The 19,747-nt window shown below is 42.0% G+C and overlaps 2 protein-coding genes across 3 annotated transcripts in view; one reads left to right on the top strand and one right to left on the bottom strand.

Moving 5' to 3' along the window:
• The window catches only part of smtnb (smoothelin b), an 84,144-nt gene extending 75,373 nt beyond the window's left edge, over positions 1-8,771 (top strand). For both annotated transcript variants that reach the window (XM_060906791.1, XM_060906790.1), the window contains exons 19-20: positions 2,498-2,667; positions 6,142-8,771. In XM_060906791.1, the coding sequence (XP_060762774.1) occupies positions 2,498-2,645 (148 nt within the window). In that variant the 3' untranslated portion in view covers positions 2,646-2,667; positions 6,142-8,771. The remainder of the gene's footprint in view (positions 1-2,497; positions 2,668-6,141) is intronic.
• A 2,416-nt stretch (positions 8,772-11,187) lies between these two features.
• Positions 11,188-19,747, bottom strand: part of selenom (selenoprotein M) — a 12,761-nt gene continuing 4,201 nt past the window's right edge. Inside the window, exons 4-5 of the mRNA XM_060907621.1 lie at positions 15,950-16,028; positions 11,188-11,708 (exon numbers count right to left, since the gene is read on the bottom strand). Of these exons, the coding sequence (XP_060763604.1) occupies positions 11,493-11,708; positions 15,950-16,028 (295 nt within the window). The 3' untranslated portion in view covers positions 11,188-11,492. The remainder of the gene's footprint in view (positions 11,709-15,949; positions 16,029-19,747) is intronic.

Raw genomic sequence — 19,747 nt, 5'->3', positions numbered from 1 at the left:
GCGGGGGGGGGGGGTGTCAAAGAAAGGAATAAATGTGTTCTGAACTGCAACGTGTATCTCATTATTGATCTCACCGTCGCAAGACAATGCAGCAATTTATTGACATGAAATAACACCTACGCAATTCATGGTGCTATAATATTGTTCTATTCAGGTTGATTTTTGTGCCATATAATGCAAGTATCCCAGAAACTATGTACAGGTAGTCGTCGACTTACGACTGCGTTCGGTTACGACTGACCGGTCGTAAACCGACCTGGTCGTAAGTCGGCCTATGTTAAATGAACGTAATGATATTGTAATCATCTTAGTCTTATTTTATCAACGTAGTCTTATTTTATCAACGTTTTCTTATTTCATTACCTTGGCTCATTATTTGGTTTAAGTCAAACTGCATACTACACTGCGTACAGTACAATTCATTTAATACGTGCAAAACAAAAAATACGAAATACAGGTGTGAAAAATAGAAAACATTTTAGTTTGAAACATACCAAAATACAAATGTAAAACATAGCAAAATACAAAACTTAGTGACCGCTGGCATCACTGGTGCTTGGCTGTGGGTCGTTTACGTCATCAGCTGTTGCAGCGCTTGGGCTGGCGGGAGGATTTGCTCGTTTCATAAACCAAGAGCTGGGGCGGAAACTGTATGACGGAGGGCGCGCGAGAGAGACTGCGCATGTGCCTAGAGCTGGGGCGGAAACTGTTGTACGTGGCGAGAGGCGCTGCCGGGAGCTGGGGTGGAAACTGTCGTACGCTCAGCTGGGAAACACTTGCCAGTCATAACCAGACGGTCGTAAAGCCAATCGGTCGTAAGTCGCATAGGTCGCAAGTCGACGACTACCTGTAGCCTAGGCAAATGAAACTGAACAGGCTTAATTTTAAGCAATATAAGATTTATTCCTCAAAATTTGAATGAGAAATTCAAAGGCATGTGGATTCCATGAACAATTTCGCAACTTTTCAATATGCGTGCCGCCTGAGACACGGCCCGCGTCAAGTCTGGAGTCCAGCTCCTGCCAAACACGCTGCAGCATGTCTTTGGTAACAGTCTTTTCTGGTAACGGTGCATTTTTAGAGAATTCTCTCATAAATGCACGCTGCAGTCTTGTTCGACTGTGCTCGAGTGTACTTGAACACAACGCCTTTTCTTTTCCAGTGAATGACATTTCTATACCTAAAAAGATAAAAACATAAAATTTTGACCTGTTTCCAGATATGCTGTTAAAATTTAAGGTCAACTGAACGAGAATTGGCCAAGTTATTAGATTATGAAATGATGTCTAATTTTTTTTTTTTGAAACATCCTGTATATTTCTATTTTCTTAAAAGTGTAAAGTATGTTACAGGCAGAAAACCCCCATTCTGTGCAAATACAGATTTATTTATTACAAAAATTCGTTTTTGCCAGACATCAGCCACAGTGATGTCCACCAGGTTTTCCCAGACTGCCATGCATAAGTGATGATTGGTAAAATTCTAGCTAGATTTCCTGCAAAGTCCTCGTGGTTTTTGTATCTCCAGGATTGGAGTGTGGCTCTAAAGGGAAAATGTTTCCTGACGGCACGAACGTATAATATTCTAATGCTAATGAAACTCTCCAGCCCTTGTGATCTCAGGATATGTTTATAAAAGAACTGAATGAATACTTCCCTCTCCTCCATCATAACGCCTCATGCTGCAGAGACTTGGCCTTTGGTGTTCCCTTAAATAAATGGGCAGTAATTCATTTCTACTGATCTGTTTCCATTTCTCGCTGCCCCTCCTTCTCCTCCTCCTTTACGCAGAGCGGTAACAAGTTCTACAGCTCAACTCTTTACTAAACCAGACATGTCCACTGGATTCGAATGAATAACACAAGCAACGTTAAGTGGGTTGAGTTTTTTGCTCTTGAATCGATCTCTGTGCTCTTTTCTGTTGCTTGACTTCAACAAGCAGCTGTGGTTCCGTTCACCAGCTTTTCATATTCAGTCCTGATGTTGCATGCGTCTGTACTGTGCTTTTTCATCCACAGTTTAAGAATCAGATTTCACTTCATGACGACATTTCCAAATAAAAATGGAAATAAGATATGTCTTCTCACTTTGCTTTTTGCTTCCTGAACACTTTGTGATCCACATTTGTTTTGCACTGAGATGTAGACCAAAGTCACATGGTTCTGCATATGCGTGTCCTGAAAGATCCACAGCTCCAATAACAACCAGGTTAAATGGATGTAATGTGATGCTCCATTTGACAGGTTTTTTTTTTTTTGTCGTGTGACTGTGAATATGATCATAAAGCATGAAATCACATGAAAATGTCAATCAACACAGCTGTAATGTTTGTTCTGTTTTTTTTTTTTTTGTGTATGTGTGTTTTTCTTGTATCTTCTCACTATCTCCTCCTGTCTCACCCTGAATGTTGGCTGCTCACGGCTCCCATGTACCTCCTTTTTCTGTCTTTTTTCCGATATACTTCATGTGCTGTTTCCGGCGATGGGATTTGCGAGTAGGAAGCTTGCCGACTGTCCCCAGCTTTTGGACGTGGACGACATGGTGCGGCTGCGGGAGCCTGACTGGAAGTGTGTGTATACGTACCTGCAGGAGTTCTACAGAGGCCTGGTGCAGAAAGGCTTGGTCAAAACCAAAAACTCCCTCTAAGATCCAAACTGATCCAAAGACGGTGAGAGTGGCAATAAAACCCTTGCAGGAAAGACCTGACCAGTGGTAATGGAGGGGAATTGTATTTATTTATTTATTTATTTATTTATTTATTTGGACAAGGTTTAGATCACTTCAGTTTGATTGTGGCTCGAGTACACGCAATTGAATGTTTTGTAGGTTCTCGTGGTCTTGATTGGGGGTTGGGGAATAAAAACACTTTTTTTTTCTAAGCCGGGCCAATATCCTGTGAAGGTGCACGCGTTGTGCATCAGTCAGCACTCGGTACCTGGACACACTGTAACAAGGTGTTGTAATACTCTTTCTCTGGGTTTCTGAGTAATCTTGCCCCCAAATACATCTCGAGCGTAAAACTAAATATAGATCGCCACCACTTCATGAAATGAATCTGTTAAAAATCCTTCTAAGAGCATCACTGGTTGTTTCAGTGGTAGGTCTCATCATAGAGTTTTGTATCAGGTGTGTGTGTGTGTGTGTGTGTATATATATATATATATATATATATATATATATATATATATATATATATATATATAAAAATAAAATTACACTACTGTATCAATTTATTTACAGAAAAATACAGTTGTCATATTTAGGCTCATGTATGTAGTTCAAGAATCTGCCAACAAGATCACAGCTTTTCTGCCAGGAAATGCACAACGTAACCGTAGCAACTTGCTTACCGTAGAGCATTGATCAGATTCAGACTCTAGTGCTTCACAACAGCTTTAAACTTTTCAGCGTGAATTCATTCTGTACCTTTGTGCACCGGTGGTGTAGTGGTTAGCGCTGTCGCCTCACAGCAAGAAGGTCCTGGGTTCGAGCCCCGGGGCCGGCGAGGGCCTTTCTGTGTGGAGTTTGTATGTTCTCCCCGTGTCCGCGTGGGTTTCCTCCGGGTGCTCCGGTTTCCCCCACAGTCCAAAGACATGCAGGTTAGGTTAACTGGTGACTCTCTAAATTGACCGTAGGTGTGAATGTGAGTGTGAATGGTTGTCTGTGTCTATGTGTCAGCCCTGTGATGACCTGGCGACTTGTCCAGGGTGTACCCCGCCTTTCGCCCGTAGTCAGCTGGGATAGGCTCCAGCTTGCCTGCGACCCTGTAGAAGGATAAAGCGGCTACAGATAATGAGATGAGACCTTTGTGCACCATACCTACCACCTCTTCACGTTAACGAAAGCAGGATACACGTGGCCACTCTGCACACCTGCTTTGAATACTGCCAGTGCCCCTAGTTTTAATCAGATCCCGAGGGTCTATAATGACATGCTTCTGAGTATGTGCAAATACAAACCGCATTCCTGATCGGTTGCATTTGGAAGCGTTGAAGAAACAGGACTCCCAGTTAAAACTGAAATCAGGGAACTTAAAAGGCATTGCGCTGTTAATCAGGGCTGCCTTGTGTACGCGTTCAGCTTGTACTGTGGTGATCTTTATCAAAGTTTTGTTTGTCAGTTTCAGTGAACAGCATGACTTCATATCGCAGGTCTGGCCACGTTCACCATCACTTGGTGTTTGTGAAAGTGAGCGCCGCTCCAAGATCTGACGCCCAAACATGGTCTTGCTTTGGGTCGTGTGTGACAGAAGCAGCGCTTCTTTTAATAAAGATCCCTGACTGGCTTTATCTGCCTTAGCTACTGTTTTAGAGACAACACTATAAAAACCCATCTTTGTCAGCTTCATGAAATATAAAAGGCAAACATTTCAGCGTGGCCTGGCTTGTTTTTCATTGTTTTTCTAACAGGCAAGCTGAAAAGCTGTTTAATTTCCATTTGTAGGGGTTCATCAAGGATGAAAAAAGTTTCCACCTGCTTTATGAACAAATCCCTGCGCTGTGCTATTAAGATGTCTGCTGACTTGGTTATTTACATACTTTGCTTTGTCATAAATCTAGTACAACTTTGTATAGAACAGATGTGCATGTGTGTATCCAGTTAATTTCCTGTTGCTTGGTTACATTAAGGAACCAAGGATGCTTTTAAAGGGCTGATGACACGAACATGACTCTATGCAATTTCTTAAATAAACTATACAACATGGCAAACATGTTAGATTTCTGTTATAATTACGTGAAAAGAAGCTGTTATGCAAATATCCAACTTTTAATTGCACAGCGCAAGAAAACTGGGTCCGTGGCTCGCGGCCATGTTGTGACGTCAGTGGAAGAACACGCTGCGGTTCACTGGCTGTTCTACTCTGGTTCTACTCAATGGAAATGGTGCATGAAAACGCTGGTGAACTCTCTAGTGCTAGCTCTTCCTCTTCTGGGAGTCTAGAATTGTGTTGATCTCTTCCGAATAGAATCTATGATAGCCTACCCTCTTTACCCTTTGCCTCTCGTTGCTAGGTGGCAGTTACATGAAAGCCGCAAGCTTTCACAAGCAAATACATGACTGATATCACGCCGACTTTATGATTACATTTATGATTATCATGTAGAATCTATAGCTCTACGTACCTTTATCTTATGTCGTTTCACAACACGTTCTGACAGGAGGACTGTCTTTGGATCCGGCATAGCTACTAGTAGACCCCCTCCGGAATACTGGCAGTGTTGCCAGATTGGGAGGAATCCTGCCCAGTTGGGCGGTTTCAAGTGCATTTTGGTGGGTTTTGAACATATTTTGGGCTGGAAAACGTCAGCAGTATCTGTTGCCAGATACTGCTGAAGTTTTCCAGCCCAAAATATGTTCAAAACCCATCAAAATGCACTTGAAACCGCTCAACTGGGTGGGAAACCTCCCAATCTGGCAACACTGTGTAGGCACTGCTGATGGTAGTAACACACGTTTGTGCTGAACTGAACACCCAAGAGATTCTTTTAAGCTGGGAATGGTGTCAAAACAATCCAAATCGAAGTGTTCAGAGCACAGGACGGATGTTGGTGAGGGCTCCCACTTGTCACGAGTGCGCCTGACTTGCTTCACCCACTTCGCATGCAGCTCGGGATCTCTGGGAAACTTGAATAAAATAAACTTACCCCATCCTTGTAGGTTTTGGAGCAAAAGCCGGCAACACAACGTGAAGGCGTAATAACTTTTTATATTTATATATATATATTTTTATATATATATATATATATATATATATATATATATATATATATATATATATATATAAAATACTAATAATGACAAACTGAACACCTGTCGCATCAACAACAAACTGGTAAGTTAGGAGGAAGGTTCTTTCGCCGACGTCATGTAGCTCCTCCTCCTCTTTCGTCTCCTGGGTGCTGCAGCCCTGTCAAATTTGCCCAAATAGCCGCGTTTTTTATCATAACTTGTAAAATAGGCGCCTTCGTGAATTAATATATGGATCATCGGGAATTACTTTTTATGTTATAAAACATCGCCAAAGATGTCAAATACGTGTCATCAGCACTTTAAGCTCCATGTATAGCCCATATTTTTACATTTTCTGATCTGATTTATGCCTTTTTTTTTTTTTCCTTTTTCCCCAATCTCTTCCCATCAGGGCCTTTGCGAATTGTATGCCCCTGTTGGAAGTGGAGGACATGATGATAATGGGCAAGAAGCCTGACTCCAAGTGTGTCTTCACCTACGTGCAGTCGCTGGTCAATCACCTGCGCAGATACGAGATGGTGTGTCGAGCACGCTCGGATCACTGAGCGCTTGCTTTTGCTTACTCACTCACTCACTAACACCCTGAAAGCTGATGCCAGCAGGGTTTTTTTTTTTTTTTTTTGGTAGAACATTGAACTGTTTGCTCTTAATTCTTTTCCTCGTATCCCACATTTTACCCGTAACAAACCAAACGGTCAAATGTTACAAAAGATCAGTGAATAGTACTATAATTCATAATAGTACTTTAGAGCATTAAAAAAGATGGTTTAAAAACTTGTCAGCTATGTATATAACTTGTTTTAGCAAAAAAAAAAGAAAGAAAAGCTTTTATTTGGAATCCCAGAAAAGATATCATGCCATGATGCTTTTATTTTATTTCTATGCCCGAGGCATGCCGCGAGTTTATCTAATATTTTAACGGCTTGTAACTTTATTCTGTGGTACTGTCTGTGATAGAGGAATCTAATCTGCATGCTTCACCCTTTTGTTTACTTGAAATTTCTTTTGAACTCCTTTCGATCATAAGGCACAAGTGACTGAAGTCTGCCGTGAGCCGTGATGTGCAGATACGATTTCTCGCCGCTTTGCGTTTTCACAGTGCCTCCCCATGCTAAAACAGTTTCACCGGATCCAGTTTACTAACTGAGCTTCAACACTAGTTCTGGTTTTCTCCAGCTGATTGAAAGCAGACTCTCTCCAGTGAGATTACGGATTTGATTTGATTTGACATGACTGGCTTCCACTCCATAGTAGGAGAACCGTTTCAGCATGGAGATTCCACAACACGCTGCAGTCCACCACAGCTCAGCCTCTCCGACATGTACAGACAGCAGCGTGTTCCTGTAATTTATGCTTTTACGCTCCTGAGTTGCATTTTAATTTTTTAAAATTTATATCCATAAACAATGCTTTGAAGGATAAACAGGCTTGCTTGTTAGGGATAAATTTTAGTTCATATGTTTTAAAGTCTTTTTCTCTAAAGCAGCTTTGCGACAATGCCTATTGTTAAAAGCGCGATACAAATAAATTGACTTGGACATAATTCGCAAAAATGACAAATGGCTCATCAGTGATACAAGTTTTCACCCTGGATATGGAGACAGAAGGGAACTGTTTCAGCCATGCGTACCCTGGGTCCAGCCTTTTTTTTTTTTTTTTTTTTTTTCCCTTTTAACTTAAACCAAGATGATTTCTGCTTACCTGGAGTGTGTAAAGCTGTTTTTATTATTTATATGTATTTGAGCAGTTTGTAACTATTGGCTTGATGACTGATCTGCAAATAATTTTATTTAACAAATTACACGGATTTACAGGGCTGACTTTAACGCTGTATTCATTTTACTGTATTTAGCTGAGAATTCATTTAATGTGCCAATAAGCTGTCTTTCTGTTAACTAGTATTTAAAAAACAAACAAACATGGCATTAAAACACTATACTAAAGGTTAATGTGATCCTGTAATGTTATTCGTTAGTCTTAGCCAGTCTTTTTTGTAATTTACTCAAACCATCATGCTATAAATTTTGTGAACATGGAGGAGAGTGAATCAAATGTAGTGTCTCTCTCCCTCCTTCCCAAACAGGATGTGATCTGAAGCCTTCTCATGAGCAGCACCTTCTGATTAAACAGTGTTATTATAAGCTTCATAAGGAAAATAACAGCAGGTGATGTTCTAATCTAGTATACAGTGCCTTGCAAAAGTATTCATCCCCCTTGGTGTTTCTCCTGTTTTGTTGCATTACAAGCTGAATTAAAATGGATTTTGGGGGGTTAGCACCATTTGATTATAAGACGAAAAACAGAAATCTGGACTGTGTATAGATCTTCAACACCTCCCACCCCAGTCAATACTTTATAGAGCCACCTTTTGCTACAATTACAGCTGCAAGTCTCTTGGGGTATGTCTCTAATAGCTCAGCACATCTAGCCACTGGGATTTTTGCCCATTCCTCAAGGCAAAACTGCTCCAACTCCTTCAAGTTAGATGGGTTGCGTTGGTGTACAGCAATCTTCAAGTTATGCCACAGATTCTCAATTGGATTGAGGTCTGGGATTTGATTAGGCCATTCCAAGACATTTAAATGTTTCCCTTTAAACCACTCCAGTGTAGCTTTAGCAGTATGTTTAGGGTCATTGTCCTGCTGGAATGTGAACCTTCATCCCAGTCTCAAACCTCTGGCTGACTCAAACAGGTTTTCCTCCAGAATTGCCCTGCATTTGGGGCCATCCATCTTTTCCTTCAGTCCTGACCAGCTTTCCTGTCCCTGCAGATGAAAAACATCCCCACAGCATGATGCTGCCTCCACCATGCTCCACTGTAGAAATGGTGTTCTCAGGGTTGTTGGGTTTGCGCCACACATGGCATTTTCCATGATGGCCGTAAAGTTTTTAATTTTTGTCTCATCTGACCAGAGAATCTTCCATGTGTCTGGGGAGTCTGCCACATGCTGTTGGGCAAACTCCAAAAGTGGTTTCTTAAAGGGATAGTTTGGGATTTTTGACATGAATCTGTATGGCATCCCCATCAATAGTGTCGTGCAAACACACTGACTTACCCCTGACAGCATCCTGCGAGTCCAGTTCTTGTCCAGTTTTGGTCCAGACGAAAGTAGTCCGGCAAGTTTGTTGGGGTCACGAAAGTAAAACGTTTTTCGTCTCAAAACAGTATGTGTTCAAAAGAGTGATATATTTGCATCACAAAACCGTTGTCAAATAAAAAGTCAGACCTCGAAATCGCTTGGCACTATTTTCTCTTCCTCGGTATCACTGCGCGCTGCCGCCAGGTGACAGCCACGGCTGTTTCATTCATTGTTTACTAGTGATGGGAATTTCGGCTCTTTTGGCTCTTCTTACTATAAGGAGCCGGCTCTTTCGGAAGATTTTTTATAATTATTTCTCATGATTTGTACATTCACATCGAGTACACATATCAGTGCAAATTAACACGAAGGGATTTACTAGACCAATTTATATCTGGAACTATTTTCAGCCACAGCACAGGCAAAGCACCGCTGCAGGCGCAAAGACACCGCGCAGCGCCTGAAAACGGGTTTTCAGGCGCTGCGCACCCGTTTTCAGGCGCTGCGCGGTGTCTTTGCGCCTGCAGCGGTGCTTTGCCTGTGCTGTGGCTGAAAATAGTTCCAGATATAAATTGGTCTAGTAAATCCCTTCGTGTTAATTTGCACTGATATGTGTACTCGATGTGAATGTACAAATCATGAGAAATAATTATAAAAAATCTTCCGAAAGAGCCGGCTCCTTATAGTAAGAAGAGCCAAAAGAGCCGAAATTCCCATCACTAGTAAACAATGAATGAAACAGCCGTGGCTGTCACCTGGCGGCAGCGCGCAGTGATACCGAGGAAGAGAAAATAGTGCCAAGCGATTTCGAGGTCTGACTTTTTATTTGACAACGGTTTTGTGATGCAAATATATCACTCTTTTGAACACATACTGTTTTGAGACGAAAAACGTTTTACTTTCGTGACCCCAACAAACTTGCCGGACTACTTTCGTCTGGACCAAAACTGGACAAGAACTGGACTCGCAGGATGCTGTCAGGGGTAAGTCAGTGTGTTTGCACGACACTATTGATGGGGATGCCATACAGATTCATGTCAAAAATCCCGAACTATCCCTTTAAGCAGTGATTTTTCTGGCCGCTCTTCCATAAAGCCCCACTCTGTGGAGTGTACAGCTTAAAGTGGTCCTATGGACAGATACTCCCATCTCCGCTGTGGATCTTTGCAGCTCCCTCAGCGTTATTGTTGGTGTCTTTGTTGCATCTCTGATTAATGCCTTCCTTGCCTAGCCTGGCTAATGCGACTTCAAAGCTCTCCGAGCATTTGGTCTGGCCAAGCTATTAAGCCAAACCGTTTCCCAGAGCCTGTGGTTGACCCGCCTCCCTGAAATGCCTGTTTGCTACTGGTCGAAGCCAGAAAAGGCTGTGACGAAGCTTAAACCAATCACATCACACTTTCCTCTGACGTATGTGACGCGACGGGGCTAACTGGTAGATTAAACTCTTACCGAAGCCGGTCGGGAGCAAGGCGAAAACGTCCTTCCTTTCAATAAATACCTCCAGGGCTGCTCTTTGCTCCGTTTTCAATGAGAACTTCCCGTTGAATGCTTTCAATACAGCATCTACCGCCGTGTTAAAGGCTTGCCGCTGCTCCATGTTCGTGATGTGAATGAACCGCTTCCGGCATAGATTCTGTAAACAATCTATGGCTTCCGGTCGCAGTTCTACTACGTCACTGCCTTGAACACGCCTCTACCCAGGGCCGTTGGAGATGCTCAAAGTTGATTGGTTCCCGATTTTTCGGGAGCTTGGCAATGCTGTAGATAGCTTGCCTGGCCAGACTAAGCTCGGAACAGGCCCTCGTGTTGCGTCACGCTTAGGATGGGCGGGCCCAGGCTACTCCTTGCCCAGTCTGAGAGTTTTGGTGGGTGGCCTTCTCATCAGGTTTGTAGTGGTGACATATTCTTTCCATTTTGCTATCTGGTACTTATAAGTGTACTTATGCACACTCCAGATTTCTGTTTTTTCATCTTGGTTTGTGTCACAATAAAAAAAAAAAGTGCACCTTTAAAATGGTAGTCCTGTTGTGTAAATCAAATGGTGCTAACCCTCCAAAAATCCATTTTAATTCCAGCTTGTAATACAACAAAACAGGACAAACACCAATGGGGGATGAATACTTTTGCAAGGCACTGTATATACTACAGATTAACTCTCACGATCTAAAACATGCTGTTTGTGTGGAAAGTGTTCATTAGCTATGAATTTTTTTTTTTTAAACATATTTGCACTTAGGAGTATTGTTCACTCAGCATTTCTGTACACTGCAAATTAATATTTAGTATGATTTTAAAACCTTTTAAGAAACCACTTCTTTGCTTTAATGATTTGAAATGTATATCAAATACACAGTGAATTCCAATTAAAAATATTTATTTATTCATTTCATCTCTGTGGCATCATTATACAGCACTTTTTTTTTTTTTTTTTAAAGAGACCAATTTACACCAATAAGAACATAGCTCATCAGCCCTAAACCAATCAGCTGATTTTACAGTTTGGGGCATCATTCAGTTCTCATGTGGGCAGAAACTGGACTCCATAATGGTTTGTTACTATCAGCTGTATAATAAGTCTGGGAGGAAAAGAAAATTTTACAACACACCCTAATGACACTATTATTATTTATATATATTTTTTCCCCCTTCCCACATTTCAAGACTATAAATCTTTGTGTGGTGACTCAGGCTGGGGCTCCTCTGGGAGATCATGGTTTGTGGGTGCTTGTTTGTGATGCTCTTTGAAGGGGCTGTCTTTTGCTGGTGAGAAGCGAAACTCCTCTGGGACTTCATCTTCAGCTTGTGCTTTTTTATAGAAGCCCAACTCCACCAGAAGACTGTTGATGTCAGTACGGGTCATGTGTGACAGCGGGATGCGCTGCAAAGGAAAAGCAAGAGAGTGAAGATGGTCCAAAAAAAAGTACATGTCCAAGTCTTCAAAATGGATAGACTTGGAAAATGAAAACATCCTGGTAGTTTTAAGGAATTTCGAGGAAACTGCATAGTTCAGAATATCACTTATTTCCTCCCTGTCTTGAGCTGCTCTTGGAATACAAGAACAAGCAGGGTCTTGCTCAAGAGATCCGTTTTTATTTTGGAACAAATCTTCCTGAAATGGAGATAATGGTGTAAAAGTACACTCTGGTCATAATTATTCTCAAATTTAATGAAATTTGAATGAAGAAAGACACTCCTTTTTCTAAAAGTTTATATAATACAAAATGTGCAGCTTTGTGTGGAAAAGGTTTGCTACAGCTTAAAGATAACTAAAGGGGGGGTAACGTCCCCATATTTTTCTTGACTAAACAGTGTGTCTGACCCAAGGACTGAAAACAACTAACAAACAATAGGCTCTGTAGCAGAAATGGAGCTCCAAAGTCTGCTAAAATGACCGGTTTCCTGCAGCCTCATTCTCAGGTGGGGTTTACATTAGACCGTATCAGCGGATCATCAGATTAACGTTTTTAAAAACGATTAGCGTGCACGCAGCAACGCCAATACACGGATACGCTAATCACATGACTAATTCGGCACGTAAGTTGAAATGTGTCGGTGCGGCTCATCGCTTCCTCCTCAGCGGCTGCGCTCCAAATCACTCCGCCCTGAACAGTGAGTGCCCTCTGGAGGGTGCACACTCCGGCCCTGCGCAGCTCACAAAGCGCGCGAGTGAAGTGCACGAGCAGTGATTCGGGACTGAGCCGCTGTGCGCAAGTCACTTACCACTTGCAAGTGGAAGGATGGCAAGCCTAAAGACCATCATAACTACACAATGGGCAGTATTTGCATCAGTATTTGCAGTATTTTCATACTTTTATACTCTTTAATGAAAGGTGATACAAGGCGGAAGTCCGCGCCGTTTTTCAGCAGTCGCGTCACATGACCAACGCCAGCGAATCAGGAAGGTGGATGTCACAGTGACGTTGTCCAATGACGACGCCAGCTAGAGCTCAGCACAGCGTATCTGCGTATTCTCAATGTTTACACAGCACCGGACCAGACACGATCTGGATTGAATACGTGGACCCTGGCGGATTCCCGTTTCCAGGCGTTTTAATGTAAACGGACAGTGCATCCGCGAAGAAAACGAGACAGATACGGTCTAATGTAAACTTGGCCTCAGGCACTGTAGATCACAGAGGTGTTGGGATGGTGGTGTTGTTTGGAAGCGACTGAAGAGCTCTTTTAACCATGTTATAGTATGGTCATGTAACCATAAAATACATGCATGTTGCTTTGCAACCCAAAGCTATTGGGCTTACCATCTTGATGATCACTGTACTTTCTATATATTAAAACACTGGTTTGTACAGAGTAGGACATCTGGTGTTCAAACGGTGCAACTGCATTACATGCATTGTTAACAGAATTATCACACGTTTCCAGGATCTTCACATTTTTGCATTGCAATGCGTCTTGTCACAAAATATCACTCAGCTCCTAAGATTTGGATTTTTGGGATGCATTACTTTTTTAATGGGTCCAGATGTTCTAGTTCCCATAATGATTTCATAAAATCAGTACACCAGGCCCATTGCACTGTTACCTCAAACACAACCAGGCTTGTAGTACTCGAGTCCAGGACTCGTGACTCAACTGCACTCACTCAAATTGGAGATGAAGACTTGATTTTTTTTTTCTTTATTTTTTTGCAACCTGCCATAATTTGGCATAAGATTTTTATATCTACATTGATTTTTGCACTAATTTTGTGCAAGAGTGTCACACCTGCGTGCCTTGGCATGTGTATCAGACTCTCGGATGCACTCTGGACAGTGCACGCATCAAGCGGACTCTTGTGCGCAATAAACAACTCGCACCTGCACAGGATTAAGGCACAATCGGCGTGCCTATATAAAGACTGTGAAAACACTCACTTTGCGAAGTATTGAGTTGTGTTGCTGACACATTACCGAGCCTTATTTCCTTGTTTGGTTTCCTGATCCCTGATTTCTTGTTTCTAATTTTTGATTCTGCCGATCAATAACCTGTTTGTGCTTCGCTCGACCTATTGCCTGTTACAATTTTGCCTGCTGTTCTGGATTGCTTACCTGTCTTCATTTGTATTAATAAACACACCTTCTGCACTTGCATCAGTCTCCCAACCATCTCTGACCGAATACTTCACACTTCCTGACAGAGAATGCACATTCACTTGTTCATACGTCATGTTCAGGAACATGGTGCTGAAACGGCCACCGTCAAATGGTGCAGTTGGAGTCTTGTTCTCAGACTGGACTCAGACTCGAGGTTTAGGGATTCGACTACACCACTGAACCCAACCATGCAATAAGGGTTGTACTGGAAGCACCAATGGTCGTGTTATGTCAGGAACTGTTTTGTTAAATGATTCCCTAAAATGAGTAGAGAACTGAAGTACTTTGGCAGAACATAATGTGAAGAAACTTAAGATTGTATGTTCAAGCGAGTTTTGTCCAGCAGGTGGTGCCAACAAGAACTTGTGGTTAAGAAAGTGTCTGTAGTCAGATTTTCAACATGACCTTGTCTTCTTCTCCTCACCCTTTTCCCTTGATGGGATATCTTAACCTCTGAAGAGGTCTCCATTACTTAAATGATCTACAGTCAAGTTAATTAATTCAGCCATGTGTCAGCCTAAATGGAGACTCCAGGAACTTGTCTGGAAGACATCTGATCTGGTGCAATTTCCTTTTCAAAACAGCCAGAAGAGATCTGTAAACCTGATTACTGGCATGCTGAATCTGCTGCATAAAGTTCGGAGGTCTGAAACAATTCACTCGATTTTTTTTTTTTTTTTTTTTTTTTAACAGTGTGCTCTGTAGGTGAGGGACCCCAACACCACCATGTGTCGAAGGTGCAAAAGCAAATAAGTGCAGCTCTTTCAATGTTCTTTTTGTGAAAAGAACCCCATTCTGAAGCAGTGAACGCACCCACCCAGAGCAATGAGCAGCTATGCTACAGCATCCGGGGAGCAGTTGAGGGTTAGGTGTCTTGCTCATGATACAGAGGGAAGGGGAATGTGCTGTTCTTTCGCTCAACTCCCCTCGTGTTTTTCCTGGCGGTCCTGGGAATCAAACCGGTTGACCCTTTGGGCCCAAGGCTGCTTCTCTAACCTTCAGGCCATAGCTGCCTTCTTGGTCAAATATGAATGCAAAGGTGAGTAAATACTAGCTTTTCTGTGCAAGTGTAGTGAGCTGCGACATGACAGACTAACCCCAGCATTTTGAAGGCTTAAGTTTCAAATTCAGAGTCCGATGGAGAAAACGTCCATTACTGTTCCTGCTTTTAGCATTCTTTAACGCTGCTGTGGTTCGTTAGCCCCTGAAGGAACTTTACATTCTTTGCACGCAGTAGTGTTGTAGTACTCAAGACTGGTCTCAAGACCACTTTTTTGAAGGTCTCAGAATTGACCATTTTTACTTGAGCTCGTCTCAGACATGGAGAACTCTGGATTTTATTTCAAGACCACAACTGCAGGGATTTCAGTAAATTGCCTGTGCGTTGTCTGATTTACTGGTTAACATTTGTTACTGTGATTGGATGTAATATTTCCTGCTTCAAATGTGACCAATAACATGACACTCTGCTAAACCCTTCACACACTGGTCTAGTCCTGGCCTTGACTTGGTCTCAACCCTTCAAAGTCTTGGTCTCAATACACTTTGATCTTGGATCTCGGTTTAGGTGGTCTTGACGACACTACAACTTGTCACGCCTTCACCGATTCACTCGCTTGATCAAATAAAACCAAACTGAACAAATGAAATTGAATAAATGAAGTTCGCTACCGAGTCATCCTTTCTGCTGCAGACTTTCCCCATTTTCAGAAATCTTACAGCTTTCCACTGACTGTTAAAGCACGGACACTGGAGATTCCTTCCATTAAATGCTACTAATGTTAATGTCTCAACTTGATTGACTTGATTTTACAACCATTTCATTATATATTTTTTCTTTGGTTATCAGCAGTCTTGGATTATGCACAGCATCCACTGTACAAGTCCCTGTAAGTGATCCGTTTTTGCTGTACCTACAGCTGCACTACGCTATGCTCCGAGCTCGTTATAGAAAGTTAATCAACTTTTTTTCTTTATCGATCAGAATTGAGAATTTAACAGTGCTGTGGTATGATCTTATACTTACATCCAGCTCCTCGTAGTAGTGGTTCAGGAGGACGAGCTCGGGGTCTGCACCTGGGATGTGCTTCATCACCAAGTTATGACTGAAGAAAAAACGCTGAATCAAGGACCATACACACTGAACCACGTAGGCAAGAAATGAGGAAGAAATGTGTAAAAGTTGTGAAATGGAACAAGATCTTGGACGTGCAGGATGTCTGGGGGGAGGGGAAGCAGGGACCAATGAAAGTAAAACTACATTACATGCATCTGTATTTTATTTACCCCATGTGCTTCCTGCATTCTCAGTTACATGTGTTTTGCACACATTTTGCTCTCCATTGATTCCTGACTTTTCAGACAAACTGTACATTAGTAGTACTTAACAAGGCTAATTTCTTGGTCTCCGAATGTATCCAACACGCTCAACTGAACTACCTGCTCACTTTTTTATATCAAATAGCATTACATCGGATTAAACATAATGCTGCTACATTACCAGTGAATGAGTTTAATTTCAAATGACGAAGGTATCGCGTGTGTGTGTGTGTGTGTGCAAAAGCAGTAAAGATCTCTGATAATTATTTATTACTATTATTATTTTTGGCAACACTAGAATGTTATTTCAAGGCATTGACTGTTGATCATCAGTGGATCCAGAACCAATGAATCCGCCTCTAACCACATCTAGTTCTTCACACAGACTTTAGGACAGAGGGTCTCTTACTGCAATTTATACTCTATAACCGTTGAGGAAGCTGTCGGGATCAGTATCACTTCCTGTCCTTTTTAAAAAAAAAAAAAAAAGGTGGTATTTAAACCCAGACGTACAGTAATCTAACCGTGGCTACAGCTACGACACTAAATAACTGCACTCTCCGATCACAAATTTGGCCACTTGGTGCTTGTATTTAAACTTGTTTCATCACACTATGCCTCCAGCAGTATAAAGATGGAGTTAAAGGTGGACTGCCTTTCAGCTTTTTCAAGTGTAGGTCATAAAAATAATTTTCCCAACACCCAATTATTTTTGTTTAGTGCCCTAAAGCTACTGACTTTAAATCACAGACTTCCCTTTTTTAGTTTTTTTTTTTTTTAAAGAGAACAATTAATGAATTTAAGGCCACATGGCCCTAAATTCTTCATTATTTTTTTCTTGCTTCACCATGACCCAATTCAAGATACTACACCACGCGTCACATGGTGGGCTTTCCCCATTTGTGCAAGGCGTTGTGGGATACAAATTTGAAACGGGAGAGAAAAACGGAGGACGTGAATGAAATGTGAACAACCGACTACAGTAACGGAAAGTGAGAAGAGACGTTACGTTATATACAAAGGAAAGGAAACGCAGGACCAAACTAATAAATATCGGTAGTCAGCGAGCACCTCTGTGTGATCAGCTGTTCGTTTAGTGACAGGATGATAGAACTGTCAGTGCACGGTCAGGGTAAACCTGTAGATGGCAGTGATGCAACACTGTAGATGCCAGATGCTGTAAAACCCAAAAGAAGAAGGTAAACCTGCGCATGCGCACACGGACTTCCTCTGTTTGCTTGACTGCACAAAGCGAGCGATTTGACATGCATTATTTGTTTGGGAATCCCCTCAAATTAAATAACTTCCCAGCCACAGAATGGCCTGATATTTTGAGATATTACAGAAATAAACATCACAATGACTAAGTTTCAGAGGGAACTACATTTCACCGATTTTTTTTTTTTTTTTTTATGAAACCAAAAAGCTGTCTAGCTTTAATGGAAAACTGGTTGTTTCGCTACTGATAACATCCAGCAGTTTGAACTTCAATTTGTAAATATGGACTTTCTCTGCGATTCAACGGAACTGTTTTTATTTTAAAAGTGAAATCACATGGTGCAATTGTGAACTGTGGGTATGTCTATTTATTTAGGAAATAGGTTTAGGGAGAGATTTGTCCTCTATTACAACTAGATACCAAACATTTCCTGGCTGATTGGTTAGATGTCTCACAGTAGAGCCCTGCACTCCCGCGGGACTCGCGGGACCCGCCGCAAAGCAGTGCGGCGCAGGACAAATTTTGAAAGCTCATTGCGGGCGGGACCGGAAGTGCACATATGCGGGCGGGAGCGGGAGTGCACATATGCGGCGCGGGCGGGAGCGGTGATAAGCTGCAGTCCCGCTAACTATAAACGTGTTTGAAATAAAATTTATAAATTATTAATTTATGTCTATCATATATAATTTGTGCTGGGTATTTTATTTGGCATTAATAAAAACATTTTAAGATGCCTAAATTTGCAGAGAGAGTCAGATCGTCAGATTGAGTGAGGAATGGCATCTTAAATTTGCCATTGATCACCCTAACGGGAAATCCATTGATCACTCTAATGACTCGCCGTTCACACCCAGCTAGCAAGAGAACCATGAGTGAAGTGATTTATTGCTTGAGTTAGTCTACAATTCTAATCAGAGAGACAGGTTACACAGTGACTGTAGGCTTGACTCAATGCTATCCCAGAAATCCTTCCTGTAATATGCAAATTTGGCTGTCCAATCAGAGGCGGCCATATTTGCATATTACAGGAAGGATTTCTGGGATAGCATTGAGTCAAGCCTACCGGCACTGTGTAACCTGTCTCTCTGATTAGAGCTGTTCACTCATGGTTCTGTTGCTAGATCTGCTTTGCAATAAAAAAAAAATTGGTACAAAGCAAGCCCATTCACTTTTTTATGCTGATCAGGGATTTACAATAGTTTCTCATGTGACAAGAATGTGCAATTTGCTGTTAAATATTTTAATCGCTTGACAGCACTAATTATTATTGTTAGAGACACTACATGCTGAATTCAGAAACAAGGTAAATAATAACGAACGTGAGCTGTAGATATTTATGCTCAAATCCACTCAAAGTAGGGGGCGGGGCACCATCACGCTGTGTCAAGACAAGAACTTTCCTGAGAAATAATGCGAACGTCTGCATCATGCAGGATTTGCGGGCGGGAGCGGGACTGCACAATGCGGGCGCGGGCGGGAGCGGGACTGAAAAATCAGATGTGCGCAGACCTCTATCTCACAGCTCCGCAATCCCTGGTTTAATCCTGAGCTCATGTTTACTACCTGTGTTGAGTTTCTGTGCATGTTCTCCCCATGTCCATGTGGGTTTCCTCCCACCTCCCAAAAATATATCAGTAGGCATAGGGCTGGGAATCGATCCAGATTTCCCGGATCGATTCCGATTCATAAGGTCACGATCCGATTCGATATCGATTTACTTAGATATTGCTGGATTGTCACTTTAAAGTAAAAACTGTCCCTATTGACAGGAACATCCCCATATGTGTTTGTGCATGTAATTTAACACCAAATGCCTTCTCCAGTGCAGTTTGATTCGCCGCAGGTTTAGCTGAAACTGTGTCGGCGTGGTGCCTGGATAAGTGGTTGCGGAGATTGGTTGTATTGCCACTATATTTTACCTCTATGTGGCACAGTTTGCACACTGCTTTTGTTCTGTCGACTTCATCTCTGTCCTCGTAATGTTTGAATCCAAAGTAATGCCATACATCAGCTTTCAGGCCAGGTGGTAATTTTAGCTGTGCAGCTTCAGCCATCTCGCGTTCTTAAGTTTCGGTTTCGTTTGCCGGCACCCGCTTTTTATAGCGGTCCTTGTGCGGTTGAGAAAATAGTGCCTATAGCCACCTGGAAGAGATCAATCCACACATTTTTGAATCGATCTCGTATTTTTTGAACGTGAATCAATATCGGCTCGTGAATCGATTTTTTGAACCCAGCCTTAAGTAGGCAGATTGTCTACGCTAAATTACCTCTTAATATGAAAGTGTG

Source organism: Neoarius graeffei, chromosome 24 (assembly GCF_027579695.1).
Source record: "Neoarius graeffei isolate fNeoGra1 chromosome 24, fNeoGra1.pri, whole genome shotgun sequence".
NCBI lineage: Eukaryota > Metazoa > Chordata > Actinopteri > Siluriformes > Ariidae > Neoarius > Neoarius graeffei.
The sequence above is the reverse complement of the archived record's forward strand: the minus strand, read 5'-3'. Positions and strand labels throughout refer to the sequence as shown.